Source organism: Sorex araneus, chromosome 3, assembly GCF_027595985.1.
Source record: "Sorex araneus isolate mSorAra2 chromosome 3, mSorAra2.pri, whole genome shotgun sequence".
Classification (NCBI taxonomy): Eukaryota; Metazoa; Chordata; class Mammalia; order Eulipotyphla; family Soricidae; genus Sorex; species Sorex araneus.
This window is the reverse complement of record NC_073304.1, coordinates 82230752-82251076: the sequence shown is the minus strand read 5'-3', so window position 1 is coordinate 82251076 and position 20325 is coordinate 82230752. Positions and strand designations below refer to the sequence as shown.

Below are 20325 nucleotides of genomic sequence, written 5' to 3'. Positions count from 1 at the left end.
GCTCACTTCTCGGAGGAATGAACTTTCCATACACATCTCCTCATTTAAATGACTTAAGAGAAATTTCTAATGTTTACATATAGCTTAGGTAAAGATTTGTAAATGAATGTGTTTTTTTTTATCTTCTTTTGAAAAGAGGGAGAGTCATGTCATTTTAAACCTCCTTTATGCTATGTTAAAAACCTCTCATTCGACTTAGCATACATTTAGTAAGCACTTCCTAAGTGCAGCAAAGAATAGCAACCCAGCACTAGGCTTACAAGAGTTTCCAGGCCCAAAGAGTTCCATAAATTTTCTGTGAATTAACACTTGTCAGAGAGTCTGCTGTAGCGAGTTCTGTTTCACTTCCAGTCTGCTGTGAGTAATCTCCTGTAATTTGTTGAAAATTATATATAATCTGGATGACAGATGTTTCAGGAAAGAAGGGACTGGGGATTGGGATATGGGCACAAAAGCTGTCTCAAATTCATTGTGTGTATGTGCATATTTAATATACGTATCAACAGGTATACATGTGCCCATAAAATTTTGCGAGTGCTTATACTATGAGCAACTACTATGTTAAGTGCTTGATTGTATGTTATTTTATCTTCACATATTATCACTTTTATTTTGTAGATGAGGAAAGTGAATGTAGAAAGGAATCTGTATAAGGTTCTATAATCAATGAATGGGAAAGAAGAAGATCTGAACAAGATCTCGGCAAATGGTTAGAGAGATAGTATAGGTTAGAGAGATAGTCAGCCCCTGACTCCAGTTCGATTTGTGGCACTGCAAGATTCCTCAGGCACTGCTGGATGTGGCCAAGTTTCAGCCCACCTCACCCTTCCCCTCCAAGAAGATCTCTATAAAGCCTATGCTATGACATTCATCTGGCTTGCTCAAAAGTACTAAAATCAATCATACAACAATGGATAATACTAGTCAATATTTCTTGGGGAGGAGGCACACCTAAGGTGCTCAAAGGCTGCTCCTGGTTCTGCAGTCAGGAATGACTCCTGGGAGTGCTTGGGGAATGATGCAGTGCCAGGATTCGAACCTGGGTCACCTGAATTCAAGACAAGTGGACAAACCTCTGTACTATCTCTCTAGTCCCTAGCGAACATTTTTTACATACCAGATATTACATTTCTGTGCTACAGGATTTGGAGTATTATATTAGTTCACTGTTACAACCAACATGTAAACAAATAACTTCTATTGTGAGTTACCACTTTAGTGGTAAAGAAAAGGCATGGGAAGATGAAAAAAAAATTGCTGAGATCTCACAGCAGGTAAAGAGTGGACAGGACTTGGAATCTAGTCTACTTTTCACAGATACTACACAAAGTCTAAAATGGACCATTACCTTTTTCTGGAACTTTATGTCAAAAGAATTTGGTTAATAATTAGCCAAATCACTCCCTTCAATCTCCATTTCCCAGATAATGTCATTTCACTCCCTGGCTAACCAAAAGAAATTCTTCAATTCTGATCATGTACTACAGGCATTCAATTTGAATAAAATAAGACATATTATTGGGGGGGGGGAATTTCCTTAAAAAATTACCCTGACATTTACTAACACACACAGGTGGAAGGTGAATTTTGTTAAAACTTAGAACTCCAGAGGTGTGGCCACTTACATTCAACTCTCAAAACCAGTCCTAAGCATTATTTTTTCCTTCTGTGACTCCTCCAACCTCCCATTCCCATTATGATACTCACAGCTACTGCTTATTTAATTTCTTATCAGAAACAAACATAAGGGAAACAAATTTTAAAATCACAAAATGGTACATATTTTGCAGAGTTCATTGAAGACATTTGATAAATATCTCTCAATGGTCTCTCATTACTAGGGGCATCCCGCGTTTTAGAACTAAATTATTTACTTCTATTCCTCATAAATGTGCTCTCACTTTTATTGTTGTAAATTATTTACATCTAAAATGTTGAATCATGAAATTGAGGTTACTGATGGTACAGAAATGAAACCCACAGCATTTTAAGCTTCCTGAATCATTATCTTTCCTTGTTTCTCTTTTTAGGCCTTTGTCTAACAGCTGTGTCCTGATGTCACACTTCGGAAGGTTGAAGTGGCAGGTTTCTCACACCTTTTATGTCAGTGCATATGACCTGTGTTGGAAAAGGTGTGGATGAGCATGGCTATATAGGAAATAATAGTGAGCAAAAGAAAAGGAAAAAACAGTGACAATTGCAATATGCTGTGCTTGTGACAGTATCTTATTGTTATTAAATACCAATTATTTTACTTTACAAAAATGGCTACATGTAATATACTTAGTAGGACCCCAAAAATGGTTTGCACCTATTTTACTAAATGTGCACTTTTCTCATAAAATGATGCAATTTACTGAGCACGAGGTAAGTTTCACATTAAGGAACTTTCAAAATGACATACAAATAGCATTTTACTCACATGGAAAATGAGTAAGATATTTTTCTAAATAGGAAAAAATAATTCCTGTTGATCAGTTTTGCAAATATTGACACCAATATATTCAGATTACATGAAACTGCTACTATCTCAATGCAAAGATAAAAATTGATTCACTGTAAACTTTCCAATCTTTTTATTTTTCATGGTAACAGCCATCACCAATTTAAAATTTTAGGAAGATATACATCTTGAATATACTTTGTCTGAGTTAAATCACATTTATAATGTAAGACCTAGAAATTAAAACTCAGAAAATCATTAATTTTTACTAGCCACAGTCATAATACAAGTGCATAATTATAATCTAGTGAGTGAATACAATTTATAGATACTCATAGTTATCATTATCAATTGAAACCATGTGCTATATTAAATTCTACTGGCAATAACATGGTCCAAAAAGGAGAAGTGAATGATGGTAAAAAGGTAAGGAAAATATTCTAAACAGAATTTATAATGCTCTCTAAGCAGAAACACTTAGACTTTGTCTATAATAATACCTACTATTGATGTATGGTAGTGACCATGGGGCAAAACTTGTAAATAACCTCACAAGCCATTTTCTTTGCCAGCAATACAGCAATCTAGTTTCCCGTAAGCATCTCAACTATTACTGAAAAATAGCCTCTTGGCATTTACAAAGCAGTTGACTTCATACTTTAGTCCATGCATATATAATTAGATAGTTATATTTAAAATCAATATGCAATCTTTCAAAAGACATTATTATGCTTTTAAAACCTTAACTTTAAATTGATTTTTAACTATTTTATGTGCTTCAAAATTAACATGCAATTCTACCCCAGATATTCTGAGATCGTGTTAGTTGTTATTGAATGTGCTAAACTTTATCACTGAAGTGACATGAGGTTTGAGGTTGGCACTTCTACACTTTCTAATGCTATTATTAATTTTGTACCCCAAATTTTTATTTTACACTGGCTTAATTAAAAAAGGCAGGCTGTAATTTTTATTAATTTAAGCTAGATTGGAGTGAGGGGCTTGTAGAATATAGCTATAACAATATTAGATTTCTATTAAGGTAATGTTTAACACAGATTAACACCATGAAAATAAGCTTGTTTCTTTTCTCTCCCCCACATATCCCCCCAAGCTTTTTGCGACGAGCCCCACACAGGGGCTAATCCCAGCTTGGTGCTCTCTGTGATGCCAAGAATCAAACCCAGGCAAAGCTAGCACCCCATCCATTATGCTATCTTTCTGGCTCTGGCCCCGAAAATGAATTTTTAAATGTTCTGTTCAGTTTAGTTTTATTTTTGGTTTGCTTATTTGCTGCAGGGCCACACACAATGGCATTTGTGGTATTTGGGGACCACCCCCTGCTTGTTGCTTGAGGTTGCTACGGATGGTGCTGGGGAAAGCATTCCCAGTGCGGGAAATGAACCCTGGGCCTTCTGTTGAGATCGCAGATGCACCCCTGAATTTATGAAATGACATGGAGTACGTGTGCTCCTGACTGATGAGGGGTTCTGCTAGAAAGTCTTTCAATGGATATTCAGTAAACCACAGTTGGTGGCCCTAATGCTAACGAAATCTAAACTAGAAAGGGGGGCCATGTTCTACTAAGGAGAATGTGAGACGCATGGGCTTGAATGGATCAACGTTTCATCAGGGGAGGGGGGAGAGAGAGACAGAGAGAGACAGAGAGAGAGAGAGAGAGAGAGAGAGAGAGAGAGAGAGAGAGTGCACTGAAGTTAATGTGCCTGCCTTGTATGAAAGTAACCCCAGTTCGAACCCCCTGCACCATATATGGTCCGCTGAGCATGGCAGGGGATCACTCTTGAGCACAGAGCCAGGGAGAGTGCCTAAGCACCACCAGGGGTGGCCCCAAAACAAAACAAACAAAACAGTTACTAATTATTTATTTTTTAAATAGCATTTTAGGCAAAGACTAAAAAATTTCATGCTGTCAGAGCACCACTAAAAGTATTAGCTAAGAAAGCTTTACTTCATGAAGAAGTTACTGTCCAATCACATTATATTCGGCAGCAAGCTTTAACTCTAATAATTTCAGTGTCTTTAATGAAGGATGAATGGACATCTATTTTCATTGCCTTAAATTCGGCCCAGAGGGAAACACTAGTGTAGTTGCTCTAAAAATGTTTATAGGGATCCAAATGTCACCTCATGTTGTAATCAGCATTTAAACACAAAGTGTGTACTGCCTTTTAAAATATGATGGTCTCTGGTGGCATTTTAATCACACTATCCTTTAACACTGGGTTCAAAATTTATTCTAGAAAACCCAAGTAAATTTGGCTTATTTTAAATAGAATTTTGTGATATATACATTTTATAATATATATTTTACACATTTATATGTGATATATAAGTACACACACATATTGTAATCGCATTGCAGTGGATACAGGAGAGTATGCTCCCTGCCTAATGACTCTGTACTTTTAAGCTCATTGAAAACTAAGAAAATCGAAAGAACATGTGAATGTACAACTGCTGACTTGACATCTTCCCATGGTCTATCTGATTTTTTTTTTTAAGCTGTAGAGAAGAATGGTCTGCAGTGACCCTCCGCTTGATTGAATGTAAAGTAGAAGAGTATGAAATGTGTTTTGTGAAGCAGAACTTTATGTCAGGTTAAAGTTAGACACATCTCCTCCAGCGAGCCTAAGCTCGTCAATTGTGCACCTAAAATTTTATGGGAAAGGATACTGTTTGATGCAGTCCACCAGTGGGCCATAACAGCAGTCATTCACAATGCACTGGAAACAAGAGATGGGGGTTGGGTGGGGCAACTACAGAAACCACTATTCAAAAATATCTAAAAGTAGTAATTATTATGGTTTAAAGAAAAAAAGTAAAAAGCTCTCCAATGTGGTTCAGATTAAATCATAAAAAAAAAACCAAAAATTGCATGCTTTTAATTCACTATAAGCAAGCGATTAAAAAGTGAAATGCTCTTCTCGCAAATATTGCATTGCCATTTATGGTGCACCCTGACCTCAGTGATAGTTTATGATGACAGTAATTAAATGAGGTTTAAAATCCTTTACTCTGCTAGGCAGATAACAGCATTGCCACTGAAAATAGACAGCTGTGATTAATACCTGATAGACCTGATTTGCGAGAACTCCATCTGGAATCTGAGAAGGGTCCCGTAGCATACTATTTATAACAGACTTGGAGGCTGCAGGAGAAAAGAGATGAACTGTTAGCAGATAGTCAACATACTTTTAATGTAACACAAGGAGTGACATATACCTACATACACACAAGCCCTGAAAGTGAAAACATCACAGATACTAATCATTTCTTCTTCTTCTTTTTTTTTAATCTAAGGGAAGCTTTTAATTAGACCATTTGCCAAGTATATATGCTACATTGCCAGATTTGAAGATGACCTAATTTTTCCAAGGTAAATTAGCAAGTACAGACCTAAAGCATATGCCACTCTGCAGATAAATTAGCTTTGAAAAAAATCCCCTTGGGGAGAAAAACAATAACAATTGGAAAAGAAAATATTTACCTTTTTTAAGTGAAAATTTTATAATCAAGCACATGGAAAGCTTAGTGTAGGCAGGTCAGATTCAAGGATTTCAATGACCTCTACAAATTAGACAAGAAATCGCTTCTGAATTCTTTGTTGTTGCTGTTGTTTACTTGGGGAACACATCCAAGTGGATGCCAAGGGTTTGCTTCTGTCTCTGTGTTCAGGGATCACTACTGAAACCATACGTGGTGCCGGGGATCAAATCTGGGTTGGCCACAGGCAAGGCAAGTGAGTACCTGCTATACTCTTGCTCCAAGCCCACATCTCTAAATTCTAAATCTTTGTAAAATAATTCTTCTCATCAACTGCCACATAGTATTATGCCCATTTCACAGACAGAGGAGGGAACTGAAGAAAGTTAGGTAGGTAGGTAGGTAGGTAGATAAGAACTTGTCTCCCATAATAAGCATAAGTACATTCAACTACAAATTACACTGGCCTTATGCCAGAGAACTACTACAGAAGAAGCTATGGGAGCATTTAAAGAAGGATGCTATACCAAATCACAGTCTTTGATAAATGAGGCAAGAGATTCTGGCCTTACTGTTGATTTGATGGGCACATCAAAGTTGAAGAAGCTACACCCGCTTTTCTTCTGCAAGGGAGAAAAGCTAGTCTTTAGCAAGAAGCTAAATCAGAGGGTATCCTGGGATCCAATCTTCTTAGTCCTCCAGGGGAACCACCACTAAATATTTAGCAAAATGGTTTCGTGGCTGCCCATATAAGCAAAAAACAAAATGAATGTTGGATAATTATCTAACTAACAAAATGAACACAACAGTCATTTCCATCACTCAGGTCCTGAGAAGATTTTGGCCCTGGTATTTTTTTTTTTTAAATTATTCTGCTCTTTATCAAATTCAGTACCATAAGAACAGTGACAGATATGATAAATGTTAGTAAATACTGTAGAAAGAGACAAGGAAATTACATCTTTCTCGCTTAAACATAACACTGAAACCAAAAAGAAAATAAGCACAATCATTACAATTACAATCACTACCTCTTCTTTGGCACATAACTGCGCTGTAACAGCAATGTTTATGTATGTAATAACCATTTGCAAACATGTATTTGCACTGTAAGTGGAGAAGCTATATTTGGAAACGCCAAAAAGGAGCATCATCACCCAAGGGATCCTAGTCAGGTAAACCTCCCCATTGAACTGCAACCTGGGCTAGTCTGGGGCTTCTCAATGTCAGTGTCTTCATTTGCAGAAAAGTGAAAATACAACCTGAGCTGACTACCTTAAAGGAGCCTTGTGTGAGTCTCAAGGGAAAACGCCCACAGAAGGAATCTTTGCTGGTATCTGTTTTAAAGTTTGAGTCACGGTAAGACCCCAATGAGGCTTAAGTCTTTGGTTGCTGTAAGTTTAAATTGAACTCAATTATTTCGGAGAGAAACTACCATAGATAAATGGCACAAGCACAAAGAATACAAAACACCAGATCATTTCACTGTGAGAGAACAGATTATTACAACAAGAGAATTAGAGACTGTAATGTACCTGGGAACCTCACTGAGTCTTCACTTCATTCTAAGACTAGTTGGAGGTGACCAAAACAGATGCTCATGCATCCTGGTCTGCCACTGAGTCACCAGAGAGTAATGCAGACAGAATCTTAGGGTACGCACCAACAGTATTATCTGTGTTTCATCAAAACAGTAGCTTCTTTTCTGTGTGTACCTGGCTATTTTTAAGATGTTACTCTACCAAAGCTCATATCCATGTGAGGAAAAAAACTAATAACCTACAAATGGCCATAAAATACTAGCCCTTTGGAAACTTGCCTGTATAATGAACTATACAAGCTCACTGCTAAAATAATGAAACAAAGGCACTTTAAAAGAAAAAAAACAGAAGAGGGACAATAATCTAGGCCATAAAATTAGGTCATTTATTTTATGAGGGAAGAAAATAAAATATTAAAGAAAAAAATCTGATGTCATAATTTTCCTCCCAATATAAATTTTAGAGAAGAATTTAGAAACATAGCCAATAAAAGTTTGAAAAAAAATAGTTTGAACATATTGACTAGAATACTATTCAAATCAAAGGAACCTTGTGAGAGGAAGGAAGTTCAGTCATTTTTAATTGAATGGTAAAAACTATATACTGAGTCTGCATTTCTTTTAAAGGCAAAAAAATGTGTGTTTTTTTTTATTTTTCAGAGCAAGAGTGAAAATGTTAACAAAAGGGAAATTGGTTCTCTCCACTGCAGACCCTGGGCTTGCCTACCCTTTATTTGCATATTTTCATATCCAGGTGTCATAAAAGTATGCCTGTCTCAGATCAAGCCAGAGTGTAAGCTTGCTTTTATGTACATATTCCAAAACATAGGAATTACCACCAAAGGGAGGGACAGAACACCAACCAGATCAGGAAAGGCAACCAAACAATCTTGAAACAACTGGGATAAGTGACCTCAAGAAAGCATGTGTTGGGGCTGGAGCAATAGCACATCGGGTAGGGCGTTTGCCTTGCACGCAGCCAGCCCAGGTTCGATTCCCAGCATCCCATATGGTCCCCTGAGCACCGCCAAGGGTAATTCCTTAGTGCAGAGCCAGGAGTAACCCCTGTGCATCGCCAGATGTGACCCGAAGAAAAAAAAAAAAAGCCTGTGTCTTTCATGAAATTTGCCCTTGGTCCAGTTACCATTTACCCTCCTCCAATTTGTATCTCTACCACCCACTTTTTTTTTTATAACAAGCCTGGTCAGGACTCTTTGTTCTCTTTATCTTTTATTAATATTGTTCTCCCCAAAGTCACAATATTTATTCGATTCATTTCATAATCTACCCCTATCACAACTTCAATTGCCAAGATTTCAGATTTTTACCAAGCATATAAAAATTAGGGACTGAAGAGAATTTGGAATTAGATACACAATTAATAGAAGAAAGCTGGGACCTCTTATGAGTGTGTGTGTCCTAGGAGATAGGCAATAGGCAAAAACTTGAACTAAGGGCTAATGTTTACATAACTGATAACTTTTTTTTTTTTTTTTTTTTTTTTTTTGCTTTTTCAGTCACACAGGTGATGCACAGGGTTTATTCCTGGCTCTGCACTCAGGAATTACCCCTGGAGGTGCTCAGGGGACCATATGGGATGCTGGGAATCGAACCCGGGTTGGGTGTGTGCAAGGCAAACGCCCTAGCGGCTGTGCTATTGCTCCAGCTCCAACTTTTTAAACTGTAAAATATTTCCAACACAAAGATGTTATCACTGTATCACTGTCATCCTGTTGGTCATTGATTTGCTCGAGCGGGCACCAGTAACGTCTCCATTGTGAGACTTGTTGTTACTGTTTTTGTCATATCAAATATGCTCCAGGTAGCTTGCCAGGCTCGGCCATGCAGGGGAGATACTCTCAGTAGCTTGCCTGGCTCTCCGAGAGGAGCGGAGGAATCAAACCTGGGTCGGCAGTGTGCAAAGCAAACACCCTACCCGCTGTGCTATCGCTCCTGCCCACAAAGATGGTCACTGTCACTGTCACTGTCACCGTCACTGTCATCCCGTTGCTCATCAATTTGCTTGAGCGGGCACCAGTAACGTCTCCATTGTGAGACTTGTTACTGTGCTTAGCATATCTGATATGCCATGGGTAGCTTGTCAGGCTCTGCGGTGTGGGCGAGATACTCTCGGTAGCTTGCTGGGCTCTCCGAGAGGGGCAGAGGAATCAATCGAACCCGAGTCGGCTGCGTGCAAGGCAAATACCCTACCCCTGTGCTATCACTCCAGACCCACAAAGATGGTAAGAGCCTAGAATAACAAACATCCTTATATTTACTATTCTACCTTAATTTCTGGATGCATGAGTAAATTCAATTTCTATAATCAAGTATTAATTTATGTACTCTTTAAAATAAATGGAAGTGGTTGATTTGTTAGTATTTTTTTTTTTTTTTGCTTTTTGGGTCACACCCGGCGATGCATAGGGGTCACTCCTGGCTCATGCACTCAGGAATTACCCCTGGCGGTGCTCAAGGGACCATATGGGATGCTGGGATTCGAACCCAGATCGGACACGTGCAAGGCAAATGCCCTACCCGCTGTGCTATCACTTTAGCCCCTTGTTAGTATTTTTAAGAGAACAGTTTTTTTGTTTTCTTAATCCTACTACTCTGTTTTTCCAAATTAATTTACCTTTTGTCATAAATATTTCCTGCTATTTTATTCCTTCACCAAATTTTACTGCCATTTAATTAATTTTCAAAAATCTTTTATCTTGATATATATTTTATTTTATTTATTTATTTTTATATATATTTTAAGCTATACATTTTCCTCTAAATTGTGCTATAGCTACATGCCACATGTTTGCTATAGTTTTTTTATAGTTTCCTTATTTTATCTTTGCCACAGAAATGAAAATCATTTCAATTTTTGATATTTATAGTTTGATGATGATGCAGTGATACAAATATGTGATGCTCATATAATCTTCAGGGTATCTGACTTCTTTATGTTTTCCTGTGTGATCAATTTTGAGATATAACTTTATACTAGTAAAAGCAGCACATAATTTATATATACATATTTTTTTTATATATAAAATAACCAACTAGTCTTGGTGGTGATTTGGGGAAAAGAAAACCCTTATCAACTGTTGGTGGGCATATAAACTGGTCCAGCCTTTTTTGAAAATAATAAGGGCAATTCTTAAAAAGTTAAGTACTGAACTTTCATATAATCCAACAATTTGACTTTGGGGCATCTATCCCAAGAGCCCAACACTCCCCCCAGAAAAGACATCTGCGCTCCTCTTACATTCAATGCAGCATTATTCACAAATAGTGAAATCTGGAAACAACACAGTGTCCAAGAACAGATGACTGAATTAAAGAAAAAAAAGGTATATAACATGGTATATATGAACAATAGACGTAAGAAAAGATAAAATCATGCGATTTGTGAGGATAGATCTGGGGAGTATCATGCTGAGTGTAGAGAGGGACAGACTGAATGATCTCTCTCCTATATCACTGTATTACTGTCATCCCATTGTTCATAGATTTACTCGAGCGGGCACCAGTAACATCTCCATTCGTCCTGGACCTGAGATTTTAGCAGCCTCTCCTTACTCCTCCCTCCTAACGGTATCATATCGAAGGCTCTTTCAGGTCAGGGGAATGAGACCCATTATTGTTACTGTTTTTGGCATATCGAATATGCCACGGGGAGCTTGCCAGGCTCTGCTGTGCTATTCATATTCATATCAATACATATATTGATATTCATATCAATACACTGAATAAATGCACAAAGAAAGAAAGCAGCAGAAATACTCATGCCATTCTCCGGACAGTAAATGGACCATCTTCTCTAGATGGGATGCATTCTTTCCAGGCACTCTAATGAACGGACCAGCGGTTTCTACCCCAAATAACTACAGTTCCAAAGTAGAAATGGACCAGTCAGTCTCACTATGTCTGCTTCCGTGATGGGACTGTTATTTATACAACAGCGAGTTAAAGAAACCTTCCAGAAATCGGCGATGTTTCCCCACTGTGTCCGAATGTCATGTGTAAGGTAACAACAAAGGACCAGAACTATTTTCCTTATATAAATAGTGTGATGCTAATTATATTCCTTGTAAATAATATACTGTATGGCAATGTTTTACTAAGCCTGACTGTGTGGGAGTGTGTAGGTGGGCGGGGAGGGTGGGAGGAAGTGGGGACCACACCTGGGGATGCTCAGGGGTTTCTCCGGGCTCTGCACTCATTAATTACTCCTGGTGGTACTCAGGGGACCATACAGGATGCCAGGGATCAAACCCGGGTTAGCTATGTGTGTGCCAGGCAAATGCCCTACCCACGGTACTATCGCTCCCGGCCCCTTGGCTGTCTTTTATGCAGTCTGTTTCACTCACATTTTGCCAAAATAAGTCCATCAGTGAGAAGAACCGAAGGCCTCTTTGCTACCACGACCAGGTGAGGTCATCAGAGACCTTTGTAGATGATCCAGGCTTTGCCACGGCCAAACGCCAGGCTCGATTTGCACACACACGTCCACCTTGCATGCACACGTCCACCCTAGGCCAGCTCCTGTGGAAACTGCTTGCCACCAAGTGGAACCTTCAATTCCAGCACGGCGGACAGTGACCTGCGGCCCCGCAAATTGTGCCCAGGTCCACTCTGCTGTCTGCCTTCCCCTTCCTCGTGGTCGGGAAGGGGCTTTACTATGTTTCTTTATATACCATATATAAGACAGGGGGAAAGCCCTCTCTCTTATATATGGGATATAAAGAAACATAGCAGAGGAATAACAAATATCCAAAGGCACAGAACCTAATTAACTGGTGTATAGAAGGAGCTTCCCATGGTCTGGAATGGGGGAGGGGCAGGACAGGTGGGGGGTAGTATAGGCAGGCAGGGGGAGGGAAAATGATAGAGGTAAGTGGACACTTCGGTGTAACGGTGTGGTGCTGTAACATTGTATTCATGAAATCCTACCATTAACACACTGTAATAATTGTGCCTGAAATTTAGAAAATTATTCAAAAATATATAAATGAATGAACAGCATTTAGCTAGAAGTTCTAAACTCTAACTTGTATCTCCTATTTTTAAAGACATACAATCCACTTGTCAAGGACAAATGTGAACTTACTTCTACCTTTTAATTTTTTGTATTCTGCTAGACACTTTTGTTCCTTCTCCTTTTCCTGTTAACTACCATCTAATTGATTTAGTTTTCTAGAGTCCTCATTCTATCTTTATTAATTTGGAAGCAACAGTTTAGATCAACCTCTTTGTAGTACTCTCAAAAAAGTATATGACTTTTTATATAACTTCTTGCATATAAAACGTATATAACTGGGGCTGGAGTGATAGCACATCGGGTAGGGCATTTGTCTTGCACGCAGCCAACCTGGGTTCAATTCCCAGCATCCCATATGGTTCCCCAAGCACCACCAGGAGTAATTTCTGAGTGCAGAGCCAGGAATAACCCTGAGCATCGCTGGGTGTGACCCAAAAAGAAAAAAAAAAAACAAAAGGTATGTATCTGTTTATATAACTTTTATTTATATATATAGCTATAATTATTCATTATTCTTGTTTTAAATCTCAAACAGTACTGAATTTAACTAACTTCATCATAGCCATGTATATGTAGTATACCATGTTTGGTGCTATAGACATGATATATGCATAGTTTGTTATGATTTGTGGTTTCAGGTATCTACTTGCATTGTGAAATATTCCCTGCACCAAAGAGAGGATTATTGCTATCTAAGGAATTCAGAATTCACTCACTCCAATCAGAAAGCTGTCCTCTACCCACAGCCTCCATAATTGTCAACATTTCTTTAATAAAAATCTCTCCAGGCAGAAACATACTCTATTGGTTCTGGTTTCTAAAGACTCTAATATAGTTTCATTCCAATTTTAAAAACACCCCATGCTTATCTTGATTTATCAACATGTTTGCCAGTTGCCTCTGTCAGCATGGCTTTATGAATTTCACTTTCTGCTTTTTGATTTCAATATCCAAAATTGAATATTGTTACTGAAGCATCTCATTTATTAGTTCTTTGAGCTGGGGTCATTGAGTAGTAAAACCTCTTAGTCTTGCCTTGTCTGAGAATATTTTTTTCTTAGATCTCATCTTGAAGGATAATATAGAAGAGTAAGGCAGCAGGATGTTGAATTACAGGGAAAGAGTCTTTTTACTGTAGACCATTTAAGATACAATTCCACAGTCTCTTGGCATCTGTTATTGTGTGATAAGAACTCTATTGTCAGTTGGACAGCAATTATTATTTTTTTAATCTCTGGTTGCATTGATATTTTTCTTTGATATTTAACAGTTTCATCAATGTACACCCGAGTGTTGATCTTTTATTTCACTGCTTGGAATTAGCTATGTATGGTTCAAGTACCTAAGGACATGTGTCCTGAGGTTTTTGAAAGTCTGTAAGTCAAAAATCATAGATTTAACTTCCATTCTTTTCTTCTGAAAGAACCTCTTTTAGGACATCATTTAGGGAAACTTTATCTTTTCTATCTCCTGCTCCTACAATGATCTCTTGTTTGTTTATCATTTATACAATGATCTCTTTATTCCTGTAGGTACTAAAGGTGCTTCCTTAAACCCACCCTAAAATTCACAAATTTTTATTCTAATCCTGTTCTTCTAAAATGGCTTCTAACCTGTCAATTCTAGTAATAAACTTTTAACCTCAATGACAACAGTTTCATTTCCAAGTTTTGTTTCGGTTTTCCACATTTATTTGCTTTTTCCATGCTATGTTTTACTCTTTTACTTATCCATTTATAGTCTATTTATTTAGTTGATATTTTTTATTTTATAGATTTATTTTATAGTTTATAAATGTCATCTTACAGATTTAATTTATAGTGTCTTCATTTTTATCATCTCCAGTTCATGGTATGTGCTCTCTTCCCTTTCTCATCTTTCCTCACTTGGTTTGTAAATTTTTACTGTGAGCTTATTTTCAGCAAGAATTGTTTGACCTGCACTGTGGAAATAACCATGACAGTGTAGTTCATGTTTATTTTTGCAGAGACTAGTTTTATTGCTAATTCTCAGCTTAGGCTTCCTGCAGTACACAAGAATGCAAATTTGGATGCAAGTTACAACTGATAATGATCTATTTCTAATTTCTCTCTCACTTCAACTCTGTAACTCCAGGCCATAGCTAGTTAGCCACTTTCCTGGCCTTTTCCCCTCCCTAGGTAGGTAGATTTTTGATGACTCTCTCACCTATTTGGCCAATTTTTGTGCACAAAGACCAGCAGAATTGTGGGTGAGAAGCCTTACTTTTCTTTCCACACAAATATAAATAAGGTCTGTTTGAATTCTTTCTCCTTGAAGTGGAGGCTGGAGTGATAGCAGAGCGGTAGGGTGTTTGCCTTGCACACAGCTGACCCGGGTTCGATTCCTCCGCCCCTCTTGGAGAGCTCAGAAAGCTACCAAAAGTATCTCGCCTGCACGGTAGAGCCTGGCAAGCTACCCGTGGTGTATCCAATATGCCAAACACAGTAGCAACAAATCTCACAATGGAGATGTTACTGGTGCCCGCTCAATCAAATTGATGAGCAACGAAATGATAGTGATAGTGATAGTGAAGTGGAGGGTTTGATCCAAGAGCAAACATTTCAGGAGAATTATGCTGGCTTCTTGGGATCTAATCTGGATTCTCATATGTCACATAACAAGATGGTAATTCAGTTTTATTCATAACTTCCTCAAAAGAAGACACTTGCCTTTCAAAATAAAGGTGGGGGCAGAGGTAGAGCTTAGTGATCTCTCTCTCTCTCTCTCTCTCTCTCTCTCTCTCTCTCTCTCAGAGAGGCATATAAAAAGAGATTATAAAAAGAGCTAATAAAAAGAGCCTAGAATCAAACAAACTTCCTATGAAGACTAGCTCTTCTACCTACTAGCTATGTTATCGCAATAAGTTAATTAATGTCTGTGACCCTCAGTTTACTCCTATGTAAGGGAGTATAACACTAGAGCTTACTTTGCAAGGGCACTGTGAGGATGAAATAAAACAACACATGAAAAGCACTTACTTACCAAGATGCTTGAGACTGGAGCGGTTACTCCAGTTTTGACGGATTTTAGATCAAATTGTGGCCTGCCTTCTGCCTCCCAACACTGCATTATCAATAAGTAAATAATTCCTTACTTTACGTTATTGAGAGGATACAAAAGAAAAAGACTTCAGGACTAAATATAAAGCCAGTGATCTGCTCTTACTGCTATACCTTGAAGAGATATAGCAGCATCTATATCTATATAGCAGTATCTATATAGGAAAAAACTGTTCAATGGGCAAAATCTGGCAATGCCAGATTTGTTCTACCTACACCCATCCTGCTGTTCCCTTTGTGATACTCGGGGCTCAACCTATCATCAAAACTATTCTCTACAAAGAAACTGAGAGAAGTGCTCTTCATGCCTGCATTTACTCGCTTAATATACTATCACCTGATGTGTGTGTCATATTTTAAGTCCATCTAAGAGGTCTTATTTTCCTTCTAAAGACATTTATTTCAGGCATCCACAATCAAGAAAGTGGAGACTTCCCCCCCCAAAAAAAAAATCATCAATATCATACTAATTTTATAACTCTTCTTCTCCTCAGCCTCATTTAATGATCAGCTACTGCCAAAAGAAACCAAGTAAAGAAGCAACGGAATCATCTGTGCTCTCTGGGCTTCTGGAAGACCTTCTTAATGCAGAAGTTGCCTTCTGACTACATTATATCTCAAATAAAATAAAGACAAGGTCGTAGTAGCTGAGGGTGCTGATCTAGATCACAAATGAGTTTAAGCATAACAGGAGAAGCCACCTGGGACTGGCTGTGTCCTGGATGACAGCAGAGGAGACTGAAGAATGGGAAGAATGATCCAGACAAATAAAAGATGAGATGGGCTCCTTGGAATGAAAATTGATATGCACTCAGAATGTTAGTGCTAGAATCTAGCTCCCTTCCACCGAAGAAAAATAATTTCTGCAACTGAATTGCTGGATAGAGACGGGCTCCTGCTGGTAGCACTCTCCCAAAATATACCCGGAGTTTTGTCTCTTCGTGTTACTGCTCCAGAGGCTGAGCTCCAAGGCAGCAAACCCTAAAATATCAGCCAAACTTCATCTTTCCCCCCGCCCCCACAGGCTGTCTTAACCCCTTTAAACAGCAAGGTCACAGTCTTACCAAGTTACAGCTCCACAACATTTAACCTGTAATGTCTTTCCTGGACATCTTTGCTATCACTCCTGGCTTACAGGAGAATATTCTGCAGGCCAAATTACCCCTCAAGAATCCAACTGTACAGTGCTGTTGGATCTAAAGTGAGATCTGAAGTGGTTCCATCTGACAATTTGAGTAAAAAGTTTCTTTCACGATTATAGTATCATAGAAGGACAAATTAAAACTTGTTCTAACTTAAACTGGGATTACCAAATAAAAATCTATCATGTTAGAACAAGAATGAGTATTCACATTGATCAGATTCATTTTAGGAGTGTGGGACATACCTAGTGGTGCTGGGGCCACGGGGAAATGTGCGATACCAGTGATAACAATCAAGCCCCAGCCCCGGCCCCAAATCTAGCTTTGTATCTCAGAAGACTTGCATCTCCACCATTGCCCATCAGCTCCTACTCCAAATACACACAATCAATCAGTATTTATTATGCACCTGATTAATGCCAGAAATAGACATCGTTCCATCCTTTCCACACACCTACTCGTTCTCATCTCCAACTTCAAAATTTGGAATCATATTTTTCATTTTTTCCCTTTACCCAAGTTCCAAAGTCCAGTTCAATTCTCACCATTCTCTAATAAAGATTTCTTCCATGTTTTCAATACATAGACTTGCTTCCCCCTCATATTATGAAATGGAGTGAACTCACACATAGTGCCAAGGAACTGGCACTGCATTATGGATTATGAATTGTTTTATTACCAGGATGCTAAGGATGGAAACCATAACCTTTTTTCTTTGATGTAAAGAAAATATTTTATACACTATTACATATTGTGGGGTCTTACATGGAGGATTAAATTCATTCTGTAATCAACCAAATAAGAAATGATTCTTACACATTATCTACTTGTTCCAAAGTGGTAAGGTTTCTGATTTCCAGCCATTATGTGACACTATGTTTCATTTAGATCAATGTTTCTTATTCTTTTTTCTTTCCAATATGGCCTGCCTAAGGATGTTTTTTTGAAGATTTGTTTTCTTCATTGCCCCCTCCCTATGAAATTCTGTTCATTAGGGAGCCAGGAAATTTTATTTGTTTAGCAGGCTCAGGGATTACTACTGACTTTGTGCCCAGGCATAACTCCTGGTGATGCTTCATGGACCATATTTAGTAATAGGGATTGAATCTGGGTTGGCCACATGCAAGGTAAGCACTTTACACTGTACTACCCCTCTGATCCCAATGTATGTCTTCTCATGAAATATAATCTCCTTTGAGAATGCTTCAAATAGAGTATTTTGGAACTATTTGTGCCAGTATACAAGGTAAGATACTTAAAAGAAGAAATACTTGTTATCATCTCAAGCATACTTTGCACAAAGTACATAATACATTACTAAATTAGGGCTAGAGAGATAGTATTTGAGATAAGATACTTGCCATGCATAGGGAAGAACCCAGTTAGGTTTCTGGCACCACAAATGGTGTTCTGAGCACCACCAAGTGCAATCTCAGGCAAAGCTGGGCTTAGCCCAACACCCAAATCCTAAATTAAAATAGATAAACTGCTGAATTAACAACTACTCAAAATGCAAGTCTTATTCATAGTGCCTGCAATTGGGGCAAATCTTAGATAGTAAAATGAATTTGGCTTCATTTGAGTTTTTCCCACAAGTAAACACTTTTTTCTATTTAAAAATTTAAGAAAATTATTAAAGTACCACGATCTACAAACTTTTTCTAGTTGATTTTTAGACATATAATGTTCCAACACCATCCTACTACTGTGTAAACCTCCCTCCACCAATGCTCCCAAGTTCCCTGCCATAGCACTACCTCCAGCCCCCACCATCCATTACCCCCAACTCCAGTCTGCTATCTTGACAGGCACCTTTTTAAATTTGGTTGTTTAAGTTTGGTTAAGAACAAGTAAAGAGAGGCTGCTAAAATCTCAGGGCTAGGACAATCGAGATATTATTGGTGCCTGCTTGAGCAAATCGATGATCAACGACAAGACAGCGATACAGTGATGAAGTGAAGTTTGGATCTCATGATTTCAGTGTTGTTGACTCTGTGGTTTGGACACCTGGCTTTATCATTCCTTAACACAGATGTACCTTAATCCCCTTAACCTTCCCTCTGTTGCTTCTCAACTCTCTCTTCTTCCTCTCCCCTTCACTGTTTCTTTCCTTTTCCTCCCTATACTCTGCGGCCAAGAATGATGGGGGTACCCCCTTTAAAACACTGCAATTAATTTTGTAATTCTTTGTGTTTTAATAAAATAAAACTTTGAAAAAAAATGAGATTGATGCTGCAGAAAGCTATCTCAGAAAGACATGGAGTGAAGGGCATAGTTTCTGAGCATGTTGAGAAGGTGGCTTAAGAGTTGTCCTATCATTGTATGACAGAAACTCAATCATGAACAACTTTGTAACTGTAGCTCAGCACTGGGAATGGCCCAGCTGGCCCACGAGCACTCTCAAGTGATCCTTGGCACCACAAGGGTCCAAGCAGCTCCACATTTTTGGACGCTAGTATTGGAACATCCAGCCTAAGAATATCTGGGAGATAGCCCAAGGTCCTCTTATCACTGCTTGGGAGACCCCCCCAATATTAAATAAATATATATCTATCATTAGTGCATGTGGTACTATTGTATGTGCACTAATCTATCATTAGTGCATGTGTTGCTATTTGCATATGGTACAAATTATAAACATACTTAAATTTCTAGGAATAATAAACACTGATTAAATATTTGTTCCAAGTGAGTCAAGCAGTTTGGGAAGGCAGCACTACCTAGCTTGCCCTAGAGTTAGCACTTCTAAAAAGGAGTAATGGATAACGTTTGCTAAGTACTTGCCATGTGTTAGCACCACTGTAAACTCTTCACATATCAACTCACTGAATTCTCAGAACACATCTACAAGGTAGCTATCCCATGTTAGAAATGAAGAAAGTAAGGCATAGAACATTAAAATAATTTCCCCAATGTATCCTTCTCAGTTAGTGATTGAATCATGATATGAACTTAGTTAGGATCATAAAAAATAAGCTATTCTTAGTTGATAAAAATATTCTTGATTAATACATTAAACATTTAATGATAGACTTGAGCTTTCCACTGCTAGTTCCTTCTCTTTCTACAATTCAAATACCACAATTCAAATATGTTTCAAAACCACTGGTATTACCTAAGGAGCTAACAAAGGGTCATTTTATGAGGCTGAGTTCTCTTGGTTAAACATGTAAGCTCACATGTCAGATAATACTGAGAAAGTCACATGGAAAGATTCTGCTCAAGGACAGAGAACAAAGTTAATGGTAGCAGACCTCCCAATAATATAATGGGGCAGCTAAAAAAAAACTGTTAAGATTGTGTCTATGTTCCAGAAAAAAAAAGAGAAAGAAAAAGGGGAGTTTCCTAAAGATTACATACCATAGTATATATACCATAGTGACTAATGATATGAACAAGTTTGCATTATTCATTGAGGCAGGAGTAAATCTCTGCTTTGCAAGTTGATGACTTCAAGAAGTCTCTCTAACAATTCCCTCTGGTAGTCTGCTCGTTTATATCTCCCATGTTTCCATTTGCTGGCAAAGACCCACAGCACATCATGGTGTCTGCCTCAGTGCATAATTAGAAAGTAGTTAATT

At 38.1% G+C, this 20325-nt stretch overlaps 1 protein-coding gene across 2 annotated transcripts in view; it reads right to left on the bottom strand.

Annotated features, from left to right (window-relative positions):
• Positions 1-20325, bottom strand: part of CDIN1 (CDAN1 interacting nuclease 1) — a 258588-nt gene that overhangs the window by 142353 nt on the left and 95910 nt on the right. For both annotated transcript variants that reach the window (XM_004609554.2, XM_055133545.1), the window contains exons 6-7: positions 5533-5612; positions 5138-5187 (exon numbers count right to left, since the gene is read on the bottom strand). In XM_004609554.2, coding sequence (XP_004609611.2) covers positions 5138-5187; positions 5533-5612 — 130 coding nt within the window. The remainder of the gene's footprint in view (positions 1-5137; positions 5188-5532; positions 5613-20325) is intronic.